General features: G+C 34.1%; 1 protein-coding gene across 1 annotated transcript in view; it reads right to left on the bottom strand.

Annotated features, from left to right (window-relative positions):
* LRP1B (LDL receptor related protein 1B) overlaps positions 1-26,916 on the bottom strand; it is a 1,876,868-nt gene that overhangs the window by 289,354 nt on the left and 1,560,598 nt on the right. Inside the window, exons 44-47 of the mRNA XM_049615676.1 lie at positions 12,412-12,604; positions 11,656-11,781; positions 7,348-7,476; positions 4,590-4,709 (exon numbers count right to left, since the gene is read on the bottom strand). Coding sequence (XP_049471633.1) covers positions 4,590-4,709; positions 7,348-7,476; positions 11,656-11,781; positions 12,412-12,604 — 568 coding nt within the window. The remainder of the gene's footprint in view (positions 1-4,589; positions 4,710-7,347; positions 7,477-11,655; positions 11,782-12,411; positions 12,605-26,916) is intronic.

Genomic DNA, 26,916 nt, shown 5'->3' with positions numbered 1-26,916 from the left:
AAGAAAGAAAGAAAGAAAGAAAGAAAGAAAGAAAGAAAGAAAGAAAGAAAGATTAATTACTATTAAGATCTAAACCAAAGAAAAAAAGTGTAAAATACTTCAAGTAATTTACAGATGATTCCACCGTAGCCTCTCTCCATAGCCTATCAAACTGTCTCTGTGTATATTGACTTTTTATTGTACTAATTTATATATTTCATGTCTTGCTTTATTTATGTTAAAAAGTACTGGAGGCACCTGGGTAGCTCAGTTGGTTAAACATCCGACTTCAGCTCAGGTCATGATCTTACCGTTGGCAGGTTCGAGCCCCATGCTGTGCTCTGTGCTGACAGCTCAGAGCCTGGAGCCTGCTTTGGATTCTGTGTCTCCCTTTCTCTGTCCCCCTCCCCCTGGCGTGCACTCTCTCTGTTTCTCAAAAATAAATAAAAAACATTAAAAATTAAAAAAAAAGTAATAGGTAGCACAAGTGTGTGTGTGCATGCATGCACGGAGGTGTGAGTGCCCACGTGTACACATGTATATATATAACAAAGCACTGCATCCATATGTTGCACTGACTATAGAAACAGAGAAAGTGTATCTAGAAGAAAACACTTGGAGAGAGAACTCCTTTTCCATTGTCCCTGAGCCCTTACATGTTCCTTTTCAAATTTCATTATTTTTTAGGTACGATAAGGTTCCATTTGCTGGATGGCTATGCATCTGAATTACTGACTTATAAGATAAATTGGCTTATGGGATATAGACCCAGAAAGTCTTTCCCTAGGATGTGAAATGTGCCCTACAAGGACACTATGTGAATAAAATTAATATGAGGGAAAAATCAAATCCACAGATGTAACTGTAATAAATAATCTCATCTAAAATGTACCCATTTGTTTATCCTAAAGGAGCTAGTTCACTTACTTAAATCTATTAATTTCTAGCTAGTAATAAAGTATATGAGTTTTCATGAGCGCTCTTAGTTTCAAGCATCCTATATTAAACAGGAAGAATTTCAAGGCATACGTTTTAGTTGTTGTTTTTAAGATATCCAATAGTTATGATTTTTACATTATTATTATCACAAAAGAAAAGTCTTGACTGAAACTTGATTCATAAATGCAGTAGTTCTTGTCCAAGTACAAGACTGAGATAGTGATAACACAGAAATCAAAAGTTTAGTCTAAGAAAGGGGAAATAACATTGTGAGTTATTTTTATTGTTATTCAGCAGCTGGTAATGATAACATTAGGCACAATAAAATCTATCTATATTTTTTGGAAGACTTACTGCTCCCCCAGCAACATAAGAATTTGGCATACACCTACCATGTACTAGGTACTCTGTTTCATAAACTTCAACTCATGGACTAATTTGTTTACCACCTTTGAAAAAATGTTTTTTTTTTTTTTCATTTTTCAAGAAAATCCACAGTAAGTTATTAACTTCCCACAGTTCCTTTTATGAATTTTGTTGTAAAATCTACTTTTCATATCTATTGTTCAATTCCTTCACATTCTATCTTGATATTTTTATCTTTATCCTAGCTTAAAGTCTTTATTATATTCTCCCTTCCTGCCTGCAAAAAAATAATAAAACATACTTTTTTTTTGGTCTACTTATAGTTTGGTGTCCTCCTTTCTTCCAAACACTTATCCATTTCCCTATATTTATCCCAGTATCTTACTATACTTTATCATTTTTAATATTTTACATGCAGTCTGAAATAACACTTGATTTAGTCTGCAAAAGTATTTGGGTCTTCCTAAGCTACAGGGTCAACCTTAAATAGTAAGCTACTCAAGTGTTTGGCCAAAGTCTTATGGTCTAAGATGGCAGAGTAACTTCTTAACCCTTTTCTAGTGACAAATTATTTGTGCACATTCTGTCCTCTTCCACAACTTTGCATCACCTTCTCATAGCAACTGGACTTCACATCTTTCCTTTACCATCAATCTTTTCTTTAAAAAAAAATGTCTATTTATTTTTGAGAGAGAGAGAAAACAAGAGCAGGGGAGGTGCAGAGAGAGAGAGAGATGGAGAATCTAAAGAAGGCTCAGACCTGTCAGCGCAGAGCCTCACGTGAGACTTGAACTCACCAACTGTGAGATCATGATCTGGGCCGAAATCAAGAATTGAACGCTTAACTGACTGAGCCACGCAGGCACCCCAACCATCAGTCTTTTCTAAAAATAGTATTCTTCACTGTATTTACTCCTTCACCATACATTTTCTGCTCCAACCCAATGAAATTTGGCTGTTCTTTACAATTGTTCTTTACCACTGAACTGACTCCCAACGAAGGTTACCAAGAAATTATCTCCTATTTGCCAAGTTCAATGACCCTCTAGTCTATGCCTGGCTTCTTGCCTTCCCCATAACACTTTACAATGCTAACTGATTCTCCCTTCGTAAAAAATAATAACAATTTCCTATGAAGATCTTTCTATTAGTCCTGTGATCTGATTCTCCTTTTTTGCATTATTAGTATATTTAGTTTTTTTTTTTTTTATTTCAATAGTCAATTCTGATGTACTCCCCTACAACTATTACTCCATACATCCTCTGAGCTTTCTCTCTGTAATGAGTTCAAAATAAACACTTCTCTTCTAAATATACTACTGGAGCCCCAGCTCTACATCTATCTAAATGTCTTTGGAACAGTTCCATCTGAATGTCTACAGGTGCTCCCCTCTCAGAACGCAAATATTATCTTATTCCTATCCCACGTGAACAAAAGACCTATAAAAATAAATTTAAAAAATAATGAAACACAAATAATAATTTAAAAACAAAAACAAAAACAAAAGCTCACAAAACGCATCTATTCTTTCCTATGCTTTCTCTGGGATTATTACCCGAGATAAACCTTTTAAAATTTGTTGTATCTGTCTCTCTCCTCTTAATCTCATATTTGGCTGCTGTGATAGCCTCCTGTTTTATCTTTCTGATGTCAGTATTATAGTTTTCATTTTCACAATCAAAGTGGTTTTTTTTCCTCTTTTTTTTTTTTAAATATAAATTTGATTATATTGGGCTTCCTTTAAACCTTCACTGACTTTCTGGTGACTACAAGGTGAAGTTTATGTTCCTTAAAATGGGTCAAAATACATCTTCAAGTCATGGCTCCTTCCTCTAATTTGTCTCATTTTTTCTAAACCACTTGCCAGTATGCAATCAGGCTCTGACCATATCAAATTATTTGCAGCTTTCAATATTAGTCTCCCTACTTGGAATTACCTTCTATTTTGATCATTCCACCTTATTTATACCTTATTCCAACCCACTCCCCCAAGAAAAACTTGGTATTCTTATATGTGCAATTATAGTACTTGATATAAATCTTCATCTGTAAATTACTATCTTTCATTTGCAGTTTGAACTCCTAAAGAACAGGCAGATGACTTATTAATTTTATGTGTTCATCCTTAATGCATTGTACCCAATGAAATGTGTTCAGTGAATGAAGATTTTTAAAGGAAAATTGGTTTAGAAAATTATTTTGGGTCCAGATTTTAGGAGGCCTTAAATGTCAGACTAAAACATTTGTTGTTTATTCTGTAAACACCAGGACTCCATTTGTGATTCTTTATCATGTCTATGATTAAAAATACAAGGTGAATCCTTATATAGCATTTACTATATGCCGAGTTCTGTTCTGAGCTTTTAATATACTCATTTAATTATTGCCTCTTTTCTTATAGCTTGGGAAACTAAGGCACAGATTGGTTAAGTATTTTATCCAAAGACAGAGTCAGTATTGGGGTTGGGGCTAAGGTTTTGTCCCAGGTAGTCTGGTTTGCTGATCTGTCCCAGTAATCACTGTAAGAACAAGTTCAATAAAACATTATAGCATGATTAACAACAACTGCATTAACTGGAAAGAGTATATGCAGGGAGACAAGTTAAAGGACTGCTGTGTTGGGGTGTCTGGGTGGCTCAGTCAATTGAGTTTCTGACTCTTTGTTTCAGCTCAGGTAAAGACCCCAGGGTCATGGGATATATCTATACTCAATGTGGAGACTGCTTGGGATTCTCTCTCCCTCTCCCCCTCTCTCTCTCTCTCAATATTAAATACATACATACATACATAAGGAACGCTGTGTTAATCCAGGCTCAAGGTAGATTGAAAGGGAAGATATTTCAAAGAATTGGATGATTTATTGATGCATGGGCATGTGGGTGATAAAGTATGGAGGAAAGAGGAATCCAAGTTTTCCTGTCTGGTTGTTAGGAAAATGATGAAACACACTCATGTGAAAAACAGAGAATTGAGAAATGAAGGAGAGCATTTTTGGAGCAGTACATTCAGTATTACACATTCTTGTAGAAATGTCCAATAAACAAGGAGGTAGAACTGAAGATGTAAGAAATGACACGAGTTTTGAAGTGAGTGAAGGGATAAAAATCAGAATAGAGAATATAGTCATAATTTTCAATGAATTCTAATAACTCCCCTCCAACAGCATCTACGAAAATGTGGTCCATATATGTTAGCAGGTGCTATATACCAAAAGGGTGAAACCACTGTGCTGTCAGGGACACACTATGGAAAATTTCAGGAAACAGCATCATAACATTCCTAGGTTGAAGCAGCACATATTTACCTTTACAGTCTAATTCATCAGAGTTGTCCCCACAGTCATTTTCACCATCACATAACTTGCCATGCGTAATGCAACGACGATTGTAGCAGGGCTTGAAACCTCGTCGACAGCTTCTGTTTTCTTATAAATGAAAATAGAAACAGAACTGGATGTCTTACAGAGATATTTTTAAAACAAAGAAAATCACTGATGAGATCTCATTCATAACAATTGGATCATGTATCTATGAAACAAGTGCTGTGCAGGATCAAAGCTCTAGATTAGAGCTTTGCATATTCATGCATTATCAAGTGGTATATTCAGTAAAGACCTTTTTGACTAAGTATTTTAACTTCAGTGTTCATACTTGGAGACCTCTTCAAATTATACTCACATTATTGCTTCTTATATTTGTGTCCACTAGCATGGAAATAAACATACTAAACTTTCTCAAGAAATCAGTCTCTACCTCAAAAGTCATAAAGACACTCTCAATACCTATCTCCTATCTCTTCTGCATGCTGTAAGGATTTTATAACAAGAAAAATAAGTGGCAAAACATGTATCCCTGAATCAGTGAATCAGAGAGTTACCTAAATATCCGTAAATTCCCTTAAAAATTATATGAGTGGCTCAGTTGGTTAAACATCTGACTCTTGATTTCGGCTCAGGTCGTGATCTCACAGTTAGTGAGTTCGAGCCCTGCATGGAGCTCTGTGCTGATAGTGTGGAGCCTGCTTGGGATTCTCTCTCCCCGTCTTTCTCAGCCCCTCCCCGACTTGTGTGTGCGTGCACATGCTCTCTCTCTCTCTCTCTCAAAATAAATAAATAAACTTAAAAAAACATTGAAAAATGTCTACCAAATTTTCTAAGAATAATAATAATTGCTTTCTAAATGTATTTACCTTAAAGAGAGTTTCCTGGGGCACCTGGGTGTCTCAGTCGGTTAAGTGTCCGACTTCAGTTCAGGTCATGATCTCAAGGTCTGTGAGTTTGAGCCCTGTGTTGGGCTCTGTGCTGACAGCTCAGAGCCTGGATCCTGCTTCAGATTCTGTGTCTCCCTCTCTCTCTGCCCCTCCCCCCTCATGCTCTGCCTCTCTCTGTCTCTGACAAATGAATAAACCTTTAAAAAATTAAAAAAAAAAAAAAAAGAGGGTCTCCTGTATTTTCTGATTTGGGGCAGAAGGTACCACTTACAATAATAATAACTGCCATTTACTGAACACTAATTTTGTGCCAGGCTCTATATTGAGCAAATGTACATATACTTTTGTTTATTTAGTGTTCTGAATCAACATTCAAACTAGGTTTGTCTTGTAGTGAGAAATAAAAATACAGAGAAGTACCCTTGCTCCTACAAGTCATACACTAGTAGGTTTAGGAACATAAATGCAACCTCAGGTGTAACTCCAAAGCCTAAAATCTACATCTACGGGTGTATCCCACAGGCCAAATGCAGCCTGTGAGCCTGTTTTTGTATAGCTCTGGCTCTAAGAATGGTGTTTATATTTCTAAAAAGTTTAAAAAAAGTTTTTTAAATAAAGGATAATTCACAGAGAGCACTTTTGACCCACAAACCCTACATTACTTACCTAACTAACCCTTTCCAGATAAAGTTTGCCAACCACTGCTCACACGAATATTTTTAGGAGATAAAAATAATGTGAAATATATTCTCAAGACAATTCATAATAAATATGAATTGCAAGCTGATTATTATATTTTTATATAGTTTAATATTTTCATAGTGTATAGAATATAACCATTCATTCAAGTGAATATGCCAGTTGAGGTAAATTCACTAAGATTTCAGTTATAGATCAATCATGGACAAATTACATCTGACTATCATTTTAACGGAGAGTGTGATTCTGCAACATAAAAGAGAGAACTGCCTGTGAATTGCCCAAACTCTATCTTCCTCTTATTTTAACCACTCTTTGATCATTTAGGTATAATTATTATCCAGGTTATAGAACAAAGGAGAAAAGTAGAAACCAGATTCCAGATATATATTCCTGAATTTTACAGAGCATACAATATCAACACTCTTATACTGCAGTGCAAAAATAAATCAAACCATTTTGGAAATAAGCTGGAACAATGCTACAATAACTATTAATGATTACACATACACAAACTTCCAGGAAAAATATTGTGATGAAGGTAAACATCAGTTGCTTGCTGGGCTCAAAAAGCCAATCTCTACCCTCAAGAGAGAACAAAATGTTGACCATCACTTGGTGTCACCTATAGAGGTACAGCTGGCAGAACTCCCTGCTTGATGGGGAGGATAGCTAAGGCAATAAGCCCTTGTACCCAAAGACACTAGCCCTGGGCCAATCCAGGAGGCAAAAATAAGGATGACACTTTGATATCAACTCAACAATGTGCTGACTGATGGTGAAACTTTACTGCAGAATAAACTTACAATATCTACCAAAACTAATATTTCTGACTTACACTTTAGGAATGTAACCCTAAAACTTACTCCTACATGATGAATAACTAGACAGCTAAAAAGAAAGGCTCTTAAATTTGTACTTTGTAGACAGAAAGCCATGGGGAAATTCTTCACTGAGTATCGTGAGTACCGAATAGGAAATAAGGAGCCCTGTTTGAACAAGAACAAAGCCAAATCTATGCCTTAGACCTGCATATTATTACAGACATTCAGGAAATCATACGTATGAACTAAATGGAGATAATCAAACCAAAAACTATAAAAATAATTACAAACTGCTCTCTGAAACAAGGACATCATACATGGGACACTTACCACAGTAGAGTAGTTTCTCATCTGACTTATCCTTACAGTGAGGAATGCCATCACAGGTGAGCTGGTAGTCGATACACTCTCCATTTCCACACTCAAACTCTGAATACATGTTGCAAGAGGAATTTTTTGCTGAAAGGGAAAAAGTCAAGGTTTTTACTCAATAACAAACATAATGTTTGCTGTTTTTACCTTCCCTTTCTAAAACTTTTGGGACTTGCCTCACTTCATTTTTCTTTTATACCTATTTGTATATTTTGCTAATTATTTTGTGACTATATATGTATGGAAAGAAGGATGGGCTTAAATTTGGGTAACTATATTTGTGCATATTGCTTAACAGTCCACCTTAAAAAGAAATTGTAAAAAAAAAGAACCAGTTAAATGGGCTCTGTACATATTGAGAGTGTGTGTGTGTGTGTGAGTGTGTGTGTTTTCTTATCGGAACCTATTATATACTCTTCAATACATTGACATTTTCCAGACATAGACTTCTCTTTGTTTGTTTGTTTGTTTATTTATTTACATTTGAGTGTAGTTGACACTCAATATTACCACAGTTTCAGGGACAGTGTTCTTTTTTTTGTTAATGCTTGACTTGATTCATCTCATTTAAATCTACCTCCAACCTATATTCCTCTCCAACTACCTTTTAGCAGCTTTTGTCATTCAGATGTACTGAAACTGCTAAAAAGATTCTCCTCAGTCTCTTGTTCTGTGCATTGTGGGAGGTACCAGGGAGCAGAACTGATACACACTGCCAGCACCTGCTCCTTGAAATGCACAGGAAACCATGGATTAAACTGGTAGAAGAGCCTGATAAACTGAAAAGCATGTGAACCAGAATTTATGGGCTCCAAGTGACCACCACCATATTGTCTCACTTCTAAATCTCAAGATTTTACTAAGAAATTAAAAGCCAGAGTTTCTGGGGCACCTGGGTGGCTCAGTTGGTTAAGCGTCCGGCTTCGGCTCAGGTCATGATCTTGCGGTTTGTAGGTTTGAGCCCTGTGTCGGGTTCTGTGCTGACAGCTCAGAGCCTGGAGCCTGCTTCGAATTCTGAATTCTGTGTCTCCCCCTCCTTTTCTTTTCCTCCCCTGTTCATGCTCTGTCTCTATCTCTCAAGAATAAATAAACTTAAAAAATAAAAAAAATTAAAATAAATAAATAAATAAAAGCCTGAGTTTTTATGTGGCTTGCCCAATCTGTGAGCAAAGACCCACAGCAACAAAGTATGAGCAAACAAACAAAAACCAAAAACATCTTTCTACAGCTAGGTTTCATTGTTTCATTCCTGGAACACCAGTGTGTAACCCCTGTTGTAGAAAGAGCTTTCCTGGGGAAAATGGACTTATTTTTATTCTTAAATAATAGATTTGCCAGCAAACACTTGGAATCTAATGTTTTGGTTGCATCCCTTGTGTTGTTTGCTTCCTTGTACTCACTCCATTGCTTGTTGAATAATTGTACAGCAAAATCTAGTCATGTTAATTATGTTGGAGGTAACTGGAATTCATTTATCTCCACTAATGCAGAAAACAGAGCTTAATTTTATAATTTACTACCAATTTCTTTTTAAAGTTATATTTCAGAAATATTCCAGCCACTATTACTACTTGAAGTTTCCAGTGTTTTCTTTATTATTTCTAGAAATTATCTCATTTTCACAGATTATCAATCTACCTACCTATGACTTTTAATTGAACTCTTTCATCGGTAATTTTTTTTCATATTCTAAAAATATTTCGTTTTCTTGGTGCAGTCTAAATTTCAGTGGTCATTAGCTAAGGTGGAAAGTCATCTTAGAGAAAGTAACAAAGAATTAAAAAATCTAAAATATCATTAACTTTAAAGAAAGAAGAGCTGGAGCATCGGGTGGCTCAGTTAAGTGTCTGACTTTGGCTCAGGTCATGATCTCATGGTTAATGAGTGTGAGCTCCACACTGCTGTCAGCACAGAGCTTGGTTCGGATCCTCTGTCCTATCTCTTTGCCTGTCCCCCACTCACGCTGTCTCTCTCAAAAATAAATAAACATTTCAAAAAATAAAGGAACAAGTGTTAAGAAGGGTGCTGACATTACTGCACATGATCACAATAGAGCATGAGCTGAACAAAATTCACTTACTGAGAGTCTATATGCCATTCCCAACTTATTCTACTTTCAACACATCCTATTTAACTTCCCACTTCCAGTGAAAACGAACTGTTATGATTGAAAATGCAAATTTTGTTTTGATAATCATTATGCCTTTGAGGGGGAAAAATATTCACAACAAAAAATGTTTTTATTAGGTAAAATCAAATCTTATATAAGCACAATTCTTGCTTAGGTATGTTCATATGAAATAGTATTGAGTGTTTTATGCTTCTTTGCAGAAACAAAAATGTGGTTCATCTGTCCTCTAGTTCTCTTACAAGGTAATTACTTTAATTATATTTGCTATTCTTATTTCTGTTGCGGGTGTTGATAAGGTTAGGAATGTTGTATAAAATGGAACTGCCTAATCTTTCTGTCATGAATTATGCCAACACATGGTTTTCCCTCCCATACCCCGAGGGAGGTGTTAGTAAATGGCCTTTCACCCCTTCAACACTGCCATTAACATTCATGAACTGCTCTGGGTTAACTAATTCAGATGTGGACACAGATATGCCAGAAATATCCTCATTTCCCAAAGATGGATTTGACAAGAAGTTACTTTCCAATCTCTCTGCTGGACCACAGGATTTCAATATGAATGCACCACGGATACAGGATGCTTCTATAAAGGTCTGTCGGCTCTGAGGAATCCAACATCACTCTATAGTTGCATGTGAATACAACTGTGCTTGTTTAAAAGACAGTTTTCTTTCTGATTCATTCCCTCTCATCAATAGAGACAAGCAGGTGGCTTAGTAGGGACAGATGTATCTAATCTATTTTGCAGCGAGCACAGGCATCCACTGTATACAAATAAGCCTTGCTGTTTCGACTAAAGGCATTGCTTTTCTACTGGCCTGTATTGACCTGTGAAAGAAACATGAATGATTCTAATGCATGGCTAACACTCCAGGCTTACAGATGGCATCAGATCCAGACCATTACAGCTGAAACCACAAAAGCAAACTGAAAGAGAGTTTAAGCAATTGCCTGAACAATTCAAGGAAGTGTTGGGTTACTAAGAAATACAGGAATTTGTGGCCCGAATTATTAAAATTGTCTTCATTTAAAGTTCACTGACCAACTGCATCATTCCCTCGTTTGCTTTGGCACAGTCTTAAATGAAAGTCTTTTACTTCTTTGGCTAAAAGGTGCCCTTTGGGTTGTGGTACCAGTGTGCAAAGTGAAAAGGTATGTCTGTGTTCTTGTATGAGGTGTGATAGTTTTCAAGGTAAAAAAAACGATGTGAAAGTGCTTGCATTAAAGTACATGGTTGAAAAAAAAGATCCTCCTGGTAAATAACGACCAAATACAAAGATGAAACCTACTTATACCATCTGATACAATGGAGCATATCCAGCTCCACTGGTTTTCTAAGATGAAAAGGTAGAAGATGAAGAAATAGATGATGAGAGAAAAAAAAGCAAACAATCACCACATCCTGAGAGTGAGTTCACCAATTTCCAGCAAAATGTTTATCTTTTGTCTTTGTTATACACAACAGTCTTAATGTTAAAGATGAATTAACATTCTTTATGTCGCTGGCTAATTTCTCATGGCAGTATTGGAACACTTGAACCTTATTTATTTTGGAAACAGTTTGAAAACTTAGCTGTTAATAAGTGTATACTGTAATGGTACTAATTAAAGATTGCAATGCCTTTTGGGAGGTATAAACATCATGCAAGGCTGCAATGTTACATTCTTAATTAACCGTTTGGAAATGATTACAAATAAGCTGCATGAGCCATTCTCTCTCATTTACATACTGTGACGGACTGTGAGTAGTTTCACTACAAGGCTTCTGATCTACTGCCTATATATTGGTTTGTTTCAGCTTTTTTAATTTTGCTATTGACTTAATTTTCAAAGTCGTAACCACAAGTTTGCAGATGATTATGTACACAGGTTATTTCTCTAATCCAACACCTTCCAGCCCACAATGGGGGGAACACACCATTTGCCGCTGTTTGGATTATCATTATCTATCATATGGTGTTACAATTAAGTAGAATGGTGAATCGAGTTCTTTTTAGGATAGAGAGATATGCCAACTGGGCCTTTAATATTGGAGGAAAATACAACTTCATGAATACTGAAACAATTTCAATATGTCTGTGTGTGCTTTTTGAGCAGTTATGTCATATCACATTTCAATACTCTTTACTTACTCACACATCTGTTGTCATCTAGCAATATGCGATCTCCCCTGCAGGAACAATTCACTCTCCCATTAGGAGTTAAAAGGCACAGGTCATGGCAACCTCCATTTAATACTGAACATGGAGAAAGTTCACCTGCAATAAAGAAGCTTTATTGGTAACATTTTATATTGAATTTCTATTCTGTTAGATAGAGATTAATAGTAAACTGTTAGACTGCACCCATCTCTCAAAGATAAAAATAAGAAAGATTCAGGACTTTTGAAAATCCAAACATCACAAGCAATAAGAACTTTTGAAAAACATGTAACATAAATCACTACATCTTCTACAACATTTGTCAAGGAAGCCACGGCATCACATGAACTAGAATCATTAAAAACCACATTGACACTTCAAGCTGCAATTTTTGTAGGTGTTCCAGTGATTAAAGAACTTTTAAGCCCAGATGTAAAGCTTATTTATTAAGAAGTATTATTTTCAAGGAAACAATTTGATTTGAAAGTTCAAAGATAGGCAGTGAGAGAGAATAAAGTTCCAGAAACAAGTAATTAAAAAGGAATTGTTCCTCTGGTGATAAATTCAGAACTACAGAAGGTATCTTAAACGTTTCAGATGATTTTATTGTACTGCATGGTCAAATCCTGAACACTATCCCAGGAACTCTAAGAAAACAAAATTCAACCAAGTATTACTAGAACACATAGATGATTTTTCAAGAGATTATATAATTAAGAAATACATTTAGTGTCTAGTGTAACTTACAGCTATTAGTGTCATTGGCAACAGCTATGATTCCCATTGGTTGGTGTGGAATATCAGAACGAAGAATTTTTGTATCTCCTCCTGTATACTTGTTGGAACGCAGAATAGCTCTTCTTCCCCAGTCTGACCAGAAGATATAATTGTCATAAACAGCCAAACTGAGGAAAGTTCCTGGCCCAGATTTGACAATCACCTGAAATAAATTTAAATACATATTTTTAAATGAAGATATAGGCATTCCTATAATTACATCCACTTTCACTTCAAAAAATTTTTTTAAATTAAGAGTAGATAGCTTTAATCAATGAAAATCAGATAAAAATGCATTTTACTCAATGTATTTTTATAAAATTCTTAACAGTTTATTTTAAATGTTTTAATCATTCTTAGCTTTTACAATGTATTTAATATTTTAAGTATATTTCTATTTACTAATCATTCAGTTCATATAAACAATTGCATGTTTTCAATATTATACAACAAAATCACCAAGCCAAAAATATGAGATTCTGTTTACTAATAAACATTTATCTTTTTTTAAGAATCATCAGACATCCAGTGAACACTCATCAAGCTCTCAGAACTATATAAGGAACATAAAGAACTATAGGACCCAGGTTTTCCTTCAGGAAGCTTTTACCATCTCTTTCCATTACAATTATTTCCATTACAATTATTGCTCTTTCCAATACAAAATTCCATTGCAATACTCCCTTATATCTTGTGTGACAGTCCTGAAAAAAAACTTCATTGATGTTTTAACAAGTGTCATGGATATATGTTTTCCTTAACTCATGTAATGCTACTGAGGAAAAAGAAAAACAGAAGATGAACTAGATGCATGTAACAATGTGGGTTGATTTTGGAATAATTATGCCGAGTGAACGCAGCCAGAAATAAAGATATCACTCATATACTCTAAAAATTTCAAAGTAATCTATGGTGACAAAAAACAAAACAAAACAAAACAAAACAAGTGTTTCCCATGGACAGAGTGAGGCAGGGGAGGGATGGAAAGAAAGAGATTAAAAAAGGAAATGAAGAAATTTGTAGAGGTCATGGATATGTTAATTTTCTTTCTCAGCCTCTAGAACTGTAAGAAATAAATGCCTGTGGTTTAAGCCACCCAGTCTATGGTATTTTGTTATAGCAGTCTGAACTGATTCATCCCTTCCTTCCTTCCTTTCAGAAAAGCCAAGCTTTAAGATTTATATCTACTTTAAATTTCAACAAATATATATATATATATATATATTATTTCAATATATTTCAATATATTTCAACAAATTTAAATTTGTTGAAATTTGTTGAAATTTAAATTTCAACAAATATATATATATATATATATTAAAAAGCAAATATATATATATATATATATTAAAAAGCAAAATGATGAAGGAAAGATTGTTTGTTATGAGAACATGAAATGATAGCTAATGTGCGATCTGGGAAGATTTTCCTGAGAAAGGGAATGATGAAGAGTCAATAGGACAGGAAAAGAGAAAAAAGAGAAAGAAGGGCTCTGGGCAGAGGGAATTCAAGGTGTAGAAGCCAAGTGGAAGGGGAAAGAGAAAATGAACAAAGGTTAAGCAGGTCAGACATGACAAGAGGATCCCATGAAGAGGCAAGAAGGGCAATGTATAGGGTAGATCAAGGCTGTGAATCTGAGTTTTGTTGTGAAAGTTATAGTATGTCATGCAGGTTTTGAAGCACATTAATATCATTTTCGGTTTGTAGTTTTATAGATTATTTAAAGATTACTGGTGTAGAGATTAGATTAGATAAAAACAAAAGAGCTGCAGAGAGACCAATTAAGATCAGCTGTATTTGTCCAGACAAATGATAACAGTTTTCATGTTTTACTTAAGAAAGGTAAAGAAGATACAGAGTAGAGCAGTATTTGCAAATGAAGGACTTCCTAATTTATTTTTGTCAAAATTCATGAGAGTTTTTATTCATTCGCCTATTCACTCATCCACTCATTCATTAGTTCGTCCTTTTACTATTTTTTTGTTGTTGTAAACAATAAAAGCTAACATTTCACAAATGCTTACAATGTGCAGGAAGGATATACATTACACGTATAAAACCTAACTTTAATCTTCATAGCAACTGATAGAGTAAATACCACTTCATTCCACATTTCACTGATGAGGACTGAAGCTTGAAAGGTTATATAATCAACCCTAGGTCATAGATGTACTAAGTGATTTGATGCCATTTCAGATCCAAATAGATTCAGATCCAGATATTCAAATATTCAGGGCAAGATCAACTAAGATCTGATTTTAATTTTTTTTTTTAAATTTGCCTTACTTAAAGTAACTAGAGAAATTCGTCTTTAATATTAGCATATGTATATGTACTGCATTATTTTATCTAGGCTCCTTCAGGTTAGGAACTAAAGTAATTTCTTTGATTCCCTTTTCTATCCAGTATCATATTTTGCATGAACAAAATACACACTTTGATGAATCAGTAAGAGTGAAAACAAAATTTTAAAAGTTAGACATAAATAAAATTAGTTTTTTTTTGATGGCTAACAAGTAGCTAGTCCTATGACAATAAAAGTTCTTCTATATTGTTACCAAAAGTCTATTTGGTATATACAGTAACTTCTATGAATTTTAACACTGACTGAGTCTAGTAGCTTACTTCTCTACTTCTGCTGACACAGAGAAAGAGGAAAAAAGCAACTTAAACTCAGTCTATAATTATGTATGTTGCTTTAATAAGGTACAATAGGTTCTACTGAGAATTGAGCTGACTCCAGACATCTCATTTCACTGGTTAGAGTTCCATGTGGAACAGAGAAGTGAAATCCACTAAATTATACTTTCTCGTCTCCATGTTAAAACATTCTTATCAAAAGTTCACAAATACTGCACCTTGCAAGCCTAATCAGCATCTTTATTTACAGTGCAGAAGCTTTGTCATCATAAATTGCACTTTACCATGTTATATGGTAATGTACCATTATGGCATAATTTTGAAGCACTTTCACTTTAAACCTATAAATAGGCTCATGTTTCAAAATAAGAATTCATGTTCATTCAGAAAATGCATTTCTTGACAGTGTATATTAACCTCACATGTGTCCTAGATAGACAATTAAATTGGTAATGCCACTTAGACTTGAAATTTTGTGTCAGGAATTTAATCACTAATCATCTGATTTTCCATCCTGAAACTTCTCTGGTGCCTTACTGGAAGCACTAGAAACAATAAAAGAATACAAAAACATTCAGTTTTATAAACCAGACAACATACTTCCAACACCCAGATGCTAAATGTTAAACCAAACAATTAAAAAGCCAAGGAAACAGGAGGCTTCCCAAACACCTCAGGTGATTGCCTCACTGACAGGATGGTAAATGATCATTATGAGAAATGACAACTTGGCCCCTACCATGGTCAGGGATGACAAAGTGTTACAGGTTGCAAAGAAACAACTGTGGTTGCTTTAGCTTTAGAGAGAATGGCAATGTGTAAATCAGCAACTCAAAACTGAGAAATATTTAATTTAAGAACAGATGACTATATTTAACTTGAGTTTGAAGAATATGAAGTATCAAAATGTCATTAGTGCCCAATCAAATCTGGAAAGAACAACATGCACAGCAATCATCTAACAGACCACTTATTGTGTGAGACGGGTTGCCAGCTTTAGTTAGAGAGGCAAACCATCATAAAAGAAGAGTAGAGAATGAAATATTTTCATTTTATACTCTCTGTTTCTGATCTCTCTATTGACCAACCTCAACCAGATTCCAGAGGACAACAAAGTCAGTTGACCACAAGAAAGCCTGCTAGTGGCAGACAACAAGGGGAAGAAAGTGGGGGAAAAATCTGCAGATCCGACTGAGAGCGGTAGTAGAAGTGAACCCTATTCTGAGACTCCTTAGTTTTCCCCAAATAAGCTATTTTGTTTCTTGCAATTCAGTCCCCAAATCTATAAACTGGGATAACAAATATCAATGACTCAACTTGGCTCTTTTTCTAAGGAAAGACAAAGGATAAGATATTTCCTAAGGCCACACAGAGAAAAATAAGATATTCCTGAAGTGTTATAGTCATTCCTAAATGAAATTTGAGCAAGTTGTTCATGTTTTGACTACCGTGCCTTCATAAATGACTGCAATATTTTTAATTTGGATGTATTTATATAGTTTGAGATTCATAGGCTGATTGTGTTAATAAAAAGTAAACTTAAGGAAAAAACCCTAAGTATATTTTTCAGTAAATTCTTTCTGTTTTGAATTCCTTCTAAACACGTCTGCTGTGAGACCCACTGAGAAATGACTTTCTTGAGAATCCTCTCCCTGCTGCCCAAAGCAAAATGTCTCCCTCCTTTTCATATGCAGTTTTTACACACATTCATTAAAACACTTGTCAGAGAGTATCCTTAAAGAGCTTATATTTTAGGGGCACCTGGGTGGCTTGGTCAGTTAAGCGTCCGACTTCGGCTCAGGTCATGATCTCACGGTCCGTGAGTTCGAGCCCCGCGTCAGGCTCTGTGCTGACAGCTCAGAGCCTGGAGCCTGTTTCAGATTCTGTGTCTCCCTCTCTCACTGCCCCTCCCCTGTTCATGCTCTGTCTCTCTCTGTCTCAAAAAATAAATAAATGTTAAAAAAAATTAAAAAAAAAAGAGCTTATATTTTACCCATCTCCCTGGCAGAACTGAAATACTTGAAATCAGCAATCGTATGATTTTATTTTTGTAACTCAAGTGCTTAGTATAGGACATATTTAACATCCAATGATTATTTATTTATCAAATCAGTTAATAAAAGAATGATTAAAAAACATTTCTTCTTGTGTTTGGGTTTCTTTCTTTTGCTTCTTATTTTTTTTAAAGGTATATTTTATATGAACTTTGAACTCACCTTTATACCTTATTTGGTTGTGTCTCCAAAGATATAATTTGTTTCTTTGTAAAATGGTTATTACCCAAATTTGTGTTTTACTGAAGAACTGTAGGCATAATCTTCTCCGGATCACATTCATGCCTTTGATAAATATTTCAGGGCTGTTACTCTCTAGATCATTGTCTAAATACAACTCTCCTGGCATTTTAATATTTTACTAGAAAAAGTGAACAGCTAGTCAAAGAAGTGTATATTAAATCAAAACCTCATATGTCAAAGGTATACTGAAATGCCAGTTGTAATTTTTCAAATTGGGACTTACTGAATATCTGACAAAAATCAAATAACATTTTAGATGCTACATTATAAGAAGTTACAAAAGTGTCCTGTACAAAAGGATGATTATTTGCATGCATAAAGAGGTGTTTCCAGTGTGTATATTTATGAATAAAACTACCGACAAAGGACAGAAACTAATTTAACACTACATTTGAAAGAAAATATAGGGGCACCTGGATAGCTCAGTCAGTTAAGCATCTGACTTCAGCTCAGGTCATGATCTCATGGTTTGGTTTGTGGTTTCAAGCCCCGCGTCGGGCTCTGTGCTAACAGCTCAGAGCCTGGAACCTGTTTTGGATTCTGTGTCTCCCTCTCTCTCTGCCACTCCCCAGCTCATGCTCTGTCTCTGTCTCTCTCTCAGACATAAAGGAACATTAAAAAAATTAAAAAAAGAAAAAAAAAGAAATGGAAATATAGCCTAGGATTATTAGCCTGGGCTCGGGAGTCAGAAAATTTTGGACTGTTTTCACACCTTGTCTTATCGTGCAACCTGGGACTTGTTATTTCACTTCTCCAGGCCTCTCTTTCTTCTTCTTTAAAATAACAAAAAAGGAATTAGTATGTATCATAAAATTTTAGAAACTGTTTAATAATATTCATAAAACACTTAGCATGGTTACATAGTAAGCTTTTCATAAACGTTTGCTATAATTATTTTCCATTGAATGTGATAGCACTTTGATAGGTTTGTAAGGGTAGTATTTTAAAATACTCTGAGTCTTATTCCTAGTTTCAAAAGTGTTACACATGATAAAGAATCAACCTAAAAAACAAACTTTTAAAATAGATTTCCATTTGTAAACTTAATGCTGTTTCAATTTTGGAGATTATCACATCATCAAACCTCTGCTTAGAGATAAGATTAATGTCTGCTTTGGTAAAATCCTGGAGATCCATTTCATTTTTTGGTCATATGACAACTGGGAATTTCTACGAAGGGTCACAAAGGCTATTATGCCAATTTATTAACTTTGAAGGAAAATTAAAAAGCAGTGATTGTAATTAAGCAAGTCACATTATATTGACTCTGGCTGTCCTGAAACTCCTATCACCTTGAGCACTATAACTGCAACTGACTTACAGTTTTGGAAATCAAAGAGATTTTTTTGCTGTGTGTGGTAGGAGGGGGTTTATATCTCTTTTGAACATACTTTTCTAAACATCCTCATGATTGCTAGCCAAAACAACAACAACAACAAAAAAATCAAATCTCATTTGTTAAATTTCACCTTGAGAAAGTGATGAAAGATTTGTGATCAAAGGTTATATCCAAAATGTTTCCATAAATACTTTTATTTATTTATATTATTATTTATAATATATAAAATTAAAAAATATATATTATTAATATGTTTATTAAATTTTACACATGTGGCTACAGTCTACTCCAGGGTCACTTCAGTAAATGTGAAAATATTTATAAAATTATATATAATGGTAGCAAGATGAGTTAATAAAAACATATTTGAATTTTCATAAATATGTGGTAATATAATCAAACTAAAAGTCATAACTTTTTTTAAAAAACAAAAACTCTGTTAAAACTACTCTAGGATCTGGATGTATTGACTATATACACATTCATATACACATCTTCCTTACTATGCATATAGTTTTCTTTTCAATCAACTTCACTGAAGCATAATTTACATATAAAATGTGTTGAACTTATTTTTAACAATTGCAATAATCATGCAAACACTCTTTTCCACCTCCAACTCCCAACGTCACATCCTTTTCCCCTGAAGTAAACACTGTCATTAGTTTCTTGAGTAATAATACATTCTTATAAAATGTTGCTTATTTTCCACATTGCAAAAAGTCTTCCACAGTTGTTATGTGTGATTGCCTATAATCTTTAAAATTAAGAAACATACGGTAGAAATGTGTCTTAATTTAAGATTCAGTTTATTCAATAGAAGTCTGTTAAATGAAGCAAAAACTCAAAACAAAAAGTAACAGTAACACAAGATAATGTGAATAAAAAGTAACATCCTTTTTACATCCAGATGTGAATGTATCTATACATCTGATCTTTTTCAAGATCCTTCAAAGTTCTTGAAATTGTCTATAATGTCTTATATGACCTGACCTTGTTACCACTCTGGAATTATCACCTACTATTCTCTATATTCATGCTCTCTCTATTCGGGCCACAGTACTCTCTTGATTGTGTCTCAAATATACAAAACCATATAAGTTCTTTACACAGGCTGTTCTCTAAGCTTGAGACTCTTCCCAAAATACCCCTGCGGCCAACTAGCTCACCACTTCAAGAATTAGCTCAGGGGCACCTGGGTGGCTCAGTCTGTTAACATCTGACTTTGGCTCAGACCGTGATCTCATGGTTCACAAGCTCAAGCCCCATGTTGAGCTCTGTGCTGACAGCTCAGAGCCTGGAGCATGCTTCGGATACTGTGTCTCCCTCTGTCTCTACCCCTCCCTCACTGGCCTTCTGTCTCTCTTTCTCTAAAAAATTAAAAAAAAAAAAAAACATTAAAATTTTTTTTTAAGAATTAGCTCAAAATCACTTTTTCAAATGAGGGACTTATCTTGAGTTCCCTACTACAATCTGCCTCCCTCTATCATGTCACATCCAATTCCTTTATCCTACTCTACTGTATATAACATCAATGAACTTGAAAAACATTGTGCTAAGTGAAAAAAACTACTCACAGGACCATATATATTGTATGATTCTGGTTATATGAAATGTCCACAATAGACAAATATGTAGACAGAGTAGATGGATATGTGATGTCAAAGGATGGAAGGAAGGGGGGTGGAGAACTGATGGCTGAGGGCTATAAGGTTTCTCTCTAGTGTGATGAAATGTTCTAAAATTGATTGTCATAATAGTTGCACAACTCTGTGAATATAGTAAAAGCATTCTATTGTATATTTAATTTAATGGGTTAACTGTATGGTATGAAATTATCTTTCTGTAAATCTGTTTAAAAAAGAAGAAGAGGAGGAAGAGGAAGAAGTAGTGGAGATGTGATTTGATTCCAGACTCTAGAAACAATGGCCTTAAGTATGACTGACAGCACAGAGGTAACTATGCTACTTCTAAAAAAAAAAAAAAAAAAAAGAGCAAAACAGTATCTGCTCTTAAAAATTGTACAACATCAAAATAATACATTTTATTTTTTATAAAAGTACATAAGGGCACATGTAATAGTCATGTATATCAATATCTATATCTATATCATGATAGATGATGAAAGAAAGCAAGAAAGACAATTGAATACGTTAAACAATGCCATAGTATGCAATATGCAAATCTAGACTGAAACTCCACAAGTCATATTAACTGCTTTTTTTTTAAATAGAAAAAATTGCAAATAACAAATTCCAAATAACAAAGGTAGAGGGGACTCTATGTTGAAGAGTGTAAGAGACATATCAGTAATTTTTAATGTATGGAATTTACTTGGATTTTAGTTCAAACTGAGATGCAATGAAAGGCTCATATACATAGAATATCCTAAAGAATCCACAAAAAATTTCCTAGAACTAATACGTTAGTTAAGTACAGAGAACAGAAAGAATAACTTTATTTGTATATACTAGTAATAAAAAAGTTGGAAATTAAAATTAAATTAAATGCAAATTATAAAAGCAACACAAAATATTACATACTCTGGGACAGGAAACGTGTGATTGTGAAATATCTTGAGAGGCGGAAAATAAAGACTTGTTAAAAAATGATGAAGTATGTCAAGAGGATGCAGGATTACACTTGGAAGGCTTCTCAATGGCCATATATGGGGCAATTTGAGCAACAAATATTAATGGTAACAGATTATAATTCATACAATAAAATAAATCTCTGTGATTCCATAAGGAGATAAATAATTTAAAAAATAAAAGATAAAGAATAACATGGAAGGAAGACAAGGAAAAGGTCTTCCTTACAGGAGTTTTCACTATATGTATTAACAAAGTATAGCATAAAAAACATATGTAATGTCAATAAATACAGAAAAAGCATTTGATGAAAATCAAAACCGCTTCTTGATAGAACAATTATCAAATTAGAAATTGAAGGAAATTTCCTCAGGTTGATAAAGGATATCAATGAACACCCTAAAACTAACATATTACTTTCAGGTGAAAGCCTGAATTGTTTCCCTCTAAAATTATAAAACTTCTGGAAGGAAATAGAATAAAATCTTTATCTTGAATTAGGCAAAAATTTCTTAGATAAATGCAAATCGCATGAACCATAAAAGAAATAACTGATAAATTCAAATTTATCAAAATTAAAACATGTTTTTCCTTCAGATACATCAACAAAAATAAATAAATAAATAAATAAATGAATAAAAGGCAAACCAGAGAGCAGGAGATAAATATGCATTTATCATAAATATGCATATGCATATTTAATAGGCAAAGTACTTAGAATCAAGGTAAATAAAAAACCATTAGGACTCTATCATTAGAAGTCAAAAAAAAATTTAAATAAATAAAGATCAACCACGGATGTTAACAGCTATTTTAACAAGGAAAATAGACAAGTGGCCAGTAGCCACATGAAAACATGCTCAACATTCCAGGCATAAGAAAACACAAATTAAAGCCACAATGAGATACAAATATACACACCAGTGTCGATGAGAATGTGCAGTAACTGGAACTCTCACATACTCTTGGTGGGACAGTTAAATTGTATAGTCATTTTGGAAAACTCTTTACCAGTTTTTTGTTTGTTTCAGTTTGTTTATTTTGAGAGAGAAAGAGAATCACAAGTGGGGGAGAGTCAGAAGGAGGGACAGAATCTCAAGCAGGTTCTGAACCATCAGTGCAGAGCCCAATGCAGGCTCCATCTTAAGAATCGCGAGATCATGACCTGAGCCGGGATCAAGAGTCAGAAGCTCAACTGACTGCACCACCCAGGTGCCCCTTTAACAGTTTTTTGGTTTTTTTTTTTTTAATTAAATGTGCACCTATCATATGACCCAGAAAATAAAAGCATATGAGGAAATATTGTGAAGTGATAGAAATGTACTATATATCTTGATTATAGTGGTGATTATACAATCTTATACCTTTTTCAAAAGTCACCAAATTGTATACTTAAATTCAGTGAATTTATCTTACATAAATTATGATTCACACTCAATTGATTTTTTAAAAAGACAATTTCAAACATTCCTACTGGATTATTTGATGAATTAGGAAGTACTATTCTTTAAAATACAATAAAAGTATTTTGATCATGAAAACTACATATTAGAAAAAAAATCCCTATCATTTGCAGTTACATACTAAAATACAGATACAATGTTTCAGTGTCTAAGGTATGCTTCAAAATCATCCATAGACTAGAAATATGGGGGGGTATTTAAGAAACAAAACTTACCATATATTAAGAATTATTGAAATTGGGTGGCTGGTACATGAAGTATATTACACTATTTCATTTTTGTGGCCTTTTGATAATATTTATTAAAAATAAATAAATATGTCAAATGTAAGAGAAGGAACTTAAATTAGCTGTTTTTATCATAACTACCCATGATATAAGATGGTATATACTTTTAATACCAGGAAATAAGGTTCAAAGTGTACCAAGTAAGTTGCAGAACTAAGTTTAGAAAACAAAGCTTCCTATATCCAATCCATGACTCCCTAAATGTTCTATTGTCATACACACATAGAAAGAGAGAGAGAGAGAATACTAGCAAGCTAAAGATACTAGATCTAGATTAATAAAGATTTCAAAGATTATTAAGAGAATAGGTGGAGCCATCTTAGAGACTGTTAATACTAAAGGAGTCAATGAAATAAAACTTGCTATTTTCTGTTTTATTCAGCTATTGCTTAAAAACATCAAGCTTTGTAAACACATTTGCCTTTTATCTGTCACAACCATTTTTAAAAATTGCTTGTTGAAATATGTTTGAAGGAAAAACAAATCTGAAGAGCAACACTGTTCCTACAGTTCACCATTATGTACCTCAACCTTGGGAAACGGGTTAGTATCTTCTTAATGTTGCTACCACCTTCGGGGCTACCAGTGCCACTTTACTGATCTAAACCTACAGAACAGGGTGTTACTCGGAAAACGGAATGCTTTTACCAAAAAGATATCCTGAGAAAATTTACTCATTATTCCGGCATTTCAATCATGTTTTAATATTAAGAATATTGTTTTCTTTGTTGGGTGTGTCTGGAATTATGTCCAAAGCAAAAATTCAGAAGAGTTTAAAGCTATTATAACCACTTGCCATAGCTGAATTCAGGGAAAATGTATTTTAAATGATGAAGCACATTCCTCATCCACAATTTACCAAAGGTATACAGGAGAAAGATTAATGGATAGACTTGGACAATCAAAAGCCTATGGTCTATTTTTTTTTTCTGATACAGCAATAACACTCTCTTTACTACTTATAAGAGTATAAACCTTCTGAGGAAAGAGGGGCAGATAGGAACCAGTAGAGAGAAAGCTGTTTTGGATGTTGATTCCATAATTTGCCAATCAGTAATACAGAGCTAACTCATCCTATATTCATTGAAGAAGAATTTTATTGACAAAATAAGATATTTTACTTTATTTTTGTTTCAATTTTTTATTTAAATTCTGGTTAACATATAGTGTAATATTGGTTTCAAGAATAGATTTTAGTGATCCATCACGTATCACACCCAGTGCTCATCACAAGTCCCTTCCTTAACACTCATCACCCATTTAGCCTACCTCCTGCCCACCTCCCCTCCAGCAACCCTGTTTGTTCTCTATAGTTAAGAGTTTCTTTTGGTTTGCTTCCCTCTCTTTTTTTTCCACTACCCCTATGTTTATCAGTTTTGTTTCTTAAATTCCATATATAAGTGAGATCATACAGTATTTGTCTTACTCTGACTGACTTACTTCACTTAGCATAATACACTTTAGCTTCATCCACATTATTGAAAAAGGCAAGGTTTCATTATTTTTGATGGCTGAGTAATATACCATTCTATATGTGTACCACATCTTCTTTACCCATTCATCGATGGATGGACATTTGGGCTCTTTCCACAGTGTGGCTATTGTTGATAGTGCTGCTATAAACAGCAGGGTGCATATGTGCCTCTGATCAGTATTTTTGTATCCTTTAGGTAAATACCTAGTAGTGCAATTACTGGGGTGGGGGGGTGGGTAAGGTAGTTCCATTTTTAACTTCTTGAGGAACCTCCATACTGTTTTCCAGAGTGGTGACAAATAAGCAATTTTATTTATTTATTTATTTATTTATTTATTTATTTATTTTTTTTAAATTTATTTTTGAGAGAGACACAGAGTGCAAGTGGGGGAGGGGTGGGGGGGATACACAGAATCTGAAGCAGGCTCCAGGCTCCGAGCTGACAGCACAGAACCCGACGTGGGGCTTGAACCCACAAACTATGAGATCATGACCTGAGTCGAAGTCAGATGCTTAACCTTAAAGAAATCATTAGCCTCGCTAATGGGGCCATCCCAGCGCCCCCAAAATAAGCAATTTTAAAGCATGATTATACTTGGGTGATAGGGGCTTAGAATGATGAACACAGTTTTGCATTACAACATGAACTTCTCATATCCATCAGTCCTTATGAATTAAGATTTTCTATTTCATCAATATGTAATGAGCCCTAACCATTCAGTCTTCCTCCAAACTTTCTTTGTAATCTGGGAGCAAATGAATAATTCTTTAGCAATGTACTTCAGCAATATATATTGTCTTCCACAGACAACACCCTAGACTGGTAAGAGATATTTTTTTTTATTAGAATTTAATACCATTTTAATCAAGTAAGTCATATAAATGCTATTTGCAAATAGTATAAGAGAAATTTTCAACACACATTTATCAAGTTCATTTTCAATACTGTTGTGTATAATATTCAAAAAGAAACCATTAAAATATGGATATTCATGTATTCAGTGAAATAATTTATATTCCATGCTAGGAGAAAAAAAGTCATGGAAACTACTTTATATTCACTGAGATCTTGCTAATCTCCAAAATACTTAACCTCTACAGCATTAAAATTGAAATCTTTTTATTCTACTTATCAATGGCTCTTTCCCAATTAAACATTACAATTTTTTAAGATGGAAACATAAATATAAGCATTAATATCAAGTATTTCTTGCGCTGTATATTATTATTTTTATTTTATTTACTTATTTTAGTGAGACAGAGACAACATGTGAGCACAAGCATGGGAGGGTCAGAGAGAGAGGGAGACAGAGGTTCCCAAGCAGGTTCTACACTGACTACATAGGGCTGGAACTCACAAATAGTGAGATCATGACCTGAACGGAAAACAAGAGTCAGGCACTTAACCAACTAAGTCACCCAGGGGTTCTGCCATGCATATTCTTTTATTAAAAATAAGAAGAAAGCAAGTCAAATGGACTCAGAGATACCCCTCCCCCTTTAATTGTCTAAGATCAGAGGTATTTCAAATAAAACTTGGGTGGTAGTGTAACAGAGATCAAAATTTGAGCTTTTCGGCCTAACTTAAAACCAGTCGTAGGAAATGTTCCAGAAACACTGCTATCCTGAAAGACATAATCATATATTTTTAAAAGTGTACCTTTCAAGAAACATTAATGTACTTTATCTGCAGTATAAGATAGTATTCCTCTAGATTTTTTGTGCTTCGTTTTTGAGAGGAAAAACTATGGCACCAAGAGGAAAACTTTTTTTCACGCCAGCTTCTAAGTGAGATAACAGTAAACAAAAATATGGCAAATGTATCACATTTCCTTCTAATTATTATGTACATGCTATATCATCTATCTATCTGTCTATCTATCTATCTATAAATACATATTTAATCATGATTTTATATGAATATTTAAGGATACAATTAATATATCACATAAGAGTTTTATATATCATTTTTTCTTGACTTTTTAAGGACTATACTATGACCCATAGCATAATTTAAATCATATAATAATAAAATACTTGAAAATGAAAATTCAAGAATCTTTTTCTGTCTGTCTCCTTAGCGAGGCTAATGATTTCTTTTACACTTGGACAACATGTACATTTTTATCAATAATTAAACAAGAAAAAGGAGCCATTGTGCACTGTTGGTGGGAATGCAAATTGGTGTAGCCACTGCAGACAACAGTATTGAAGGCTCCTCAAAAAATTAAAAATAGCACTACCATATGATCCAATAATTCAACTACTGGGTATTTACCCAAAGAAAACAAAAATATTATTTCAAAAGGATACATGCGAACCTATATTTACTGCAGCAATATTTACAATAGCCACTGTATGGAAACAACTTGAGTGTCCATCGA

The sequence above is a fragment of the Panthera uncia genome, assembly GCF_023721935.1.
Source record: "Panthera uncia isolate 11264 chromosome C1 unlocalized genomic scaffold, Puncia_PCG_1.0 HiC_scaffold_3, whole genome shotgun sequence".
Classification (NCBI taxonomy): Eukaryota; Metazoa; Chordata; class Mammalia; order Carnivora; family Felidae; genus Panthera; species Panthera uncia.
The sequence above is the reverse complement of the archived record's forward strand: the minus strand, read 5'-3'. Positions and strand labels throughout refer to the sequence as shown.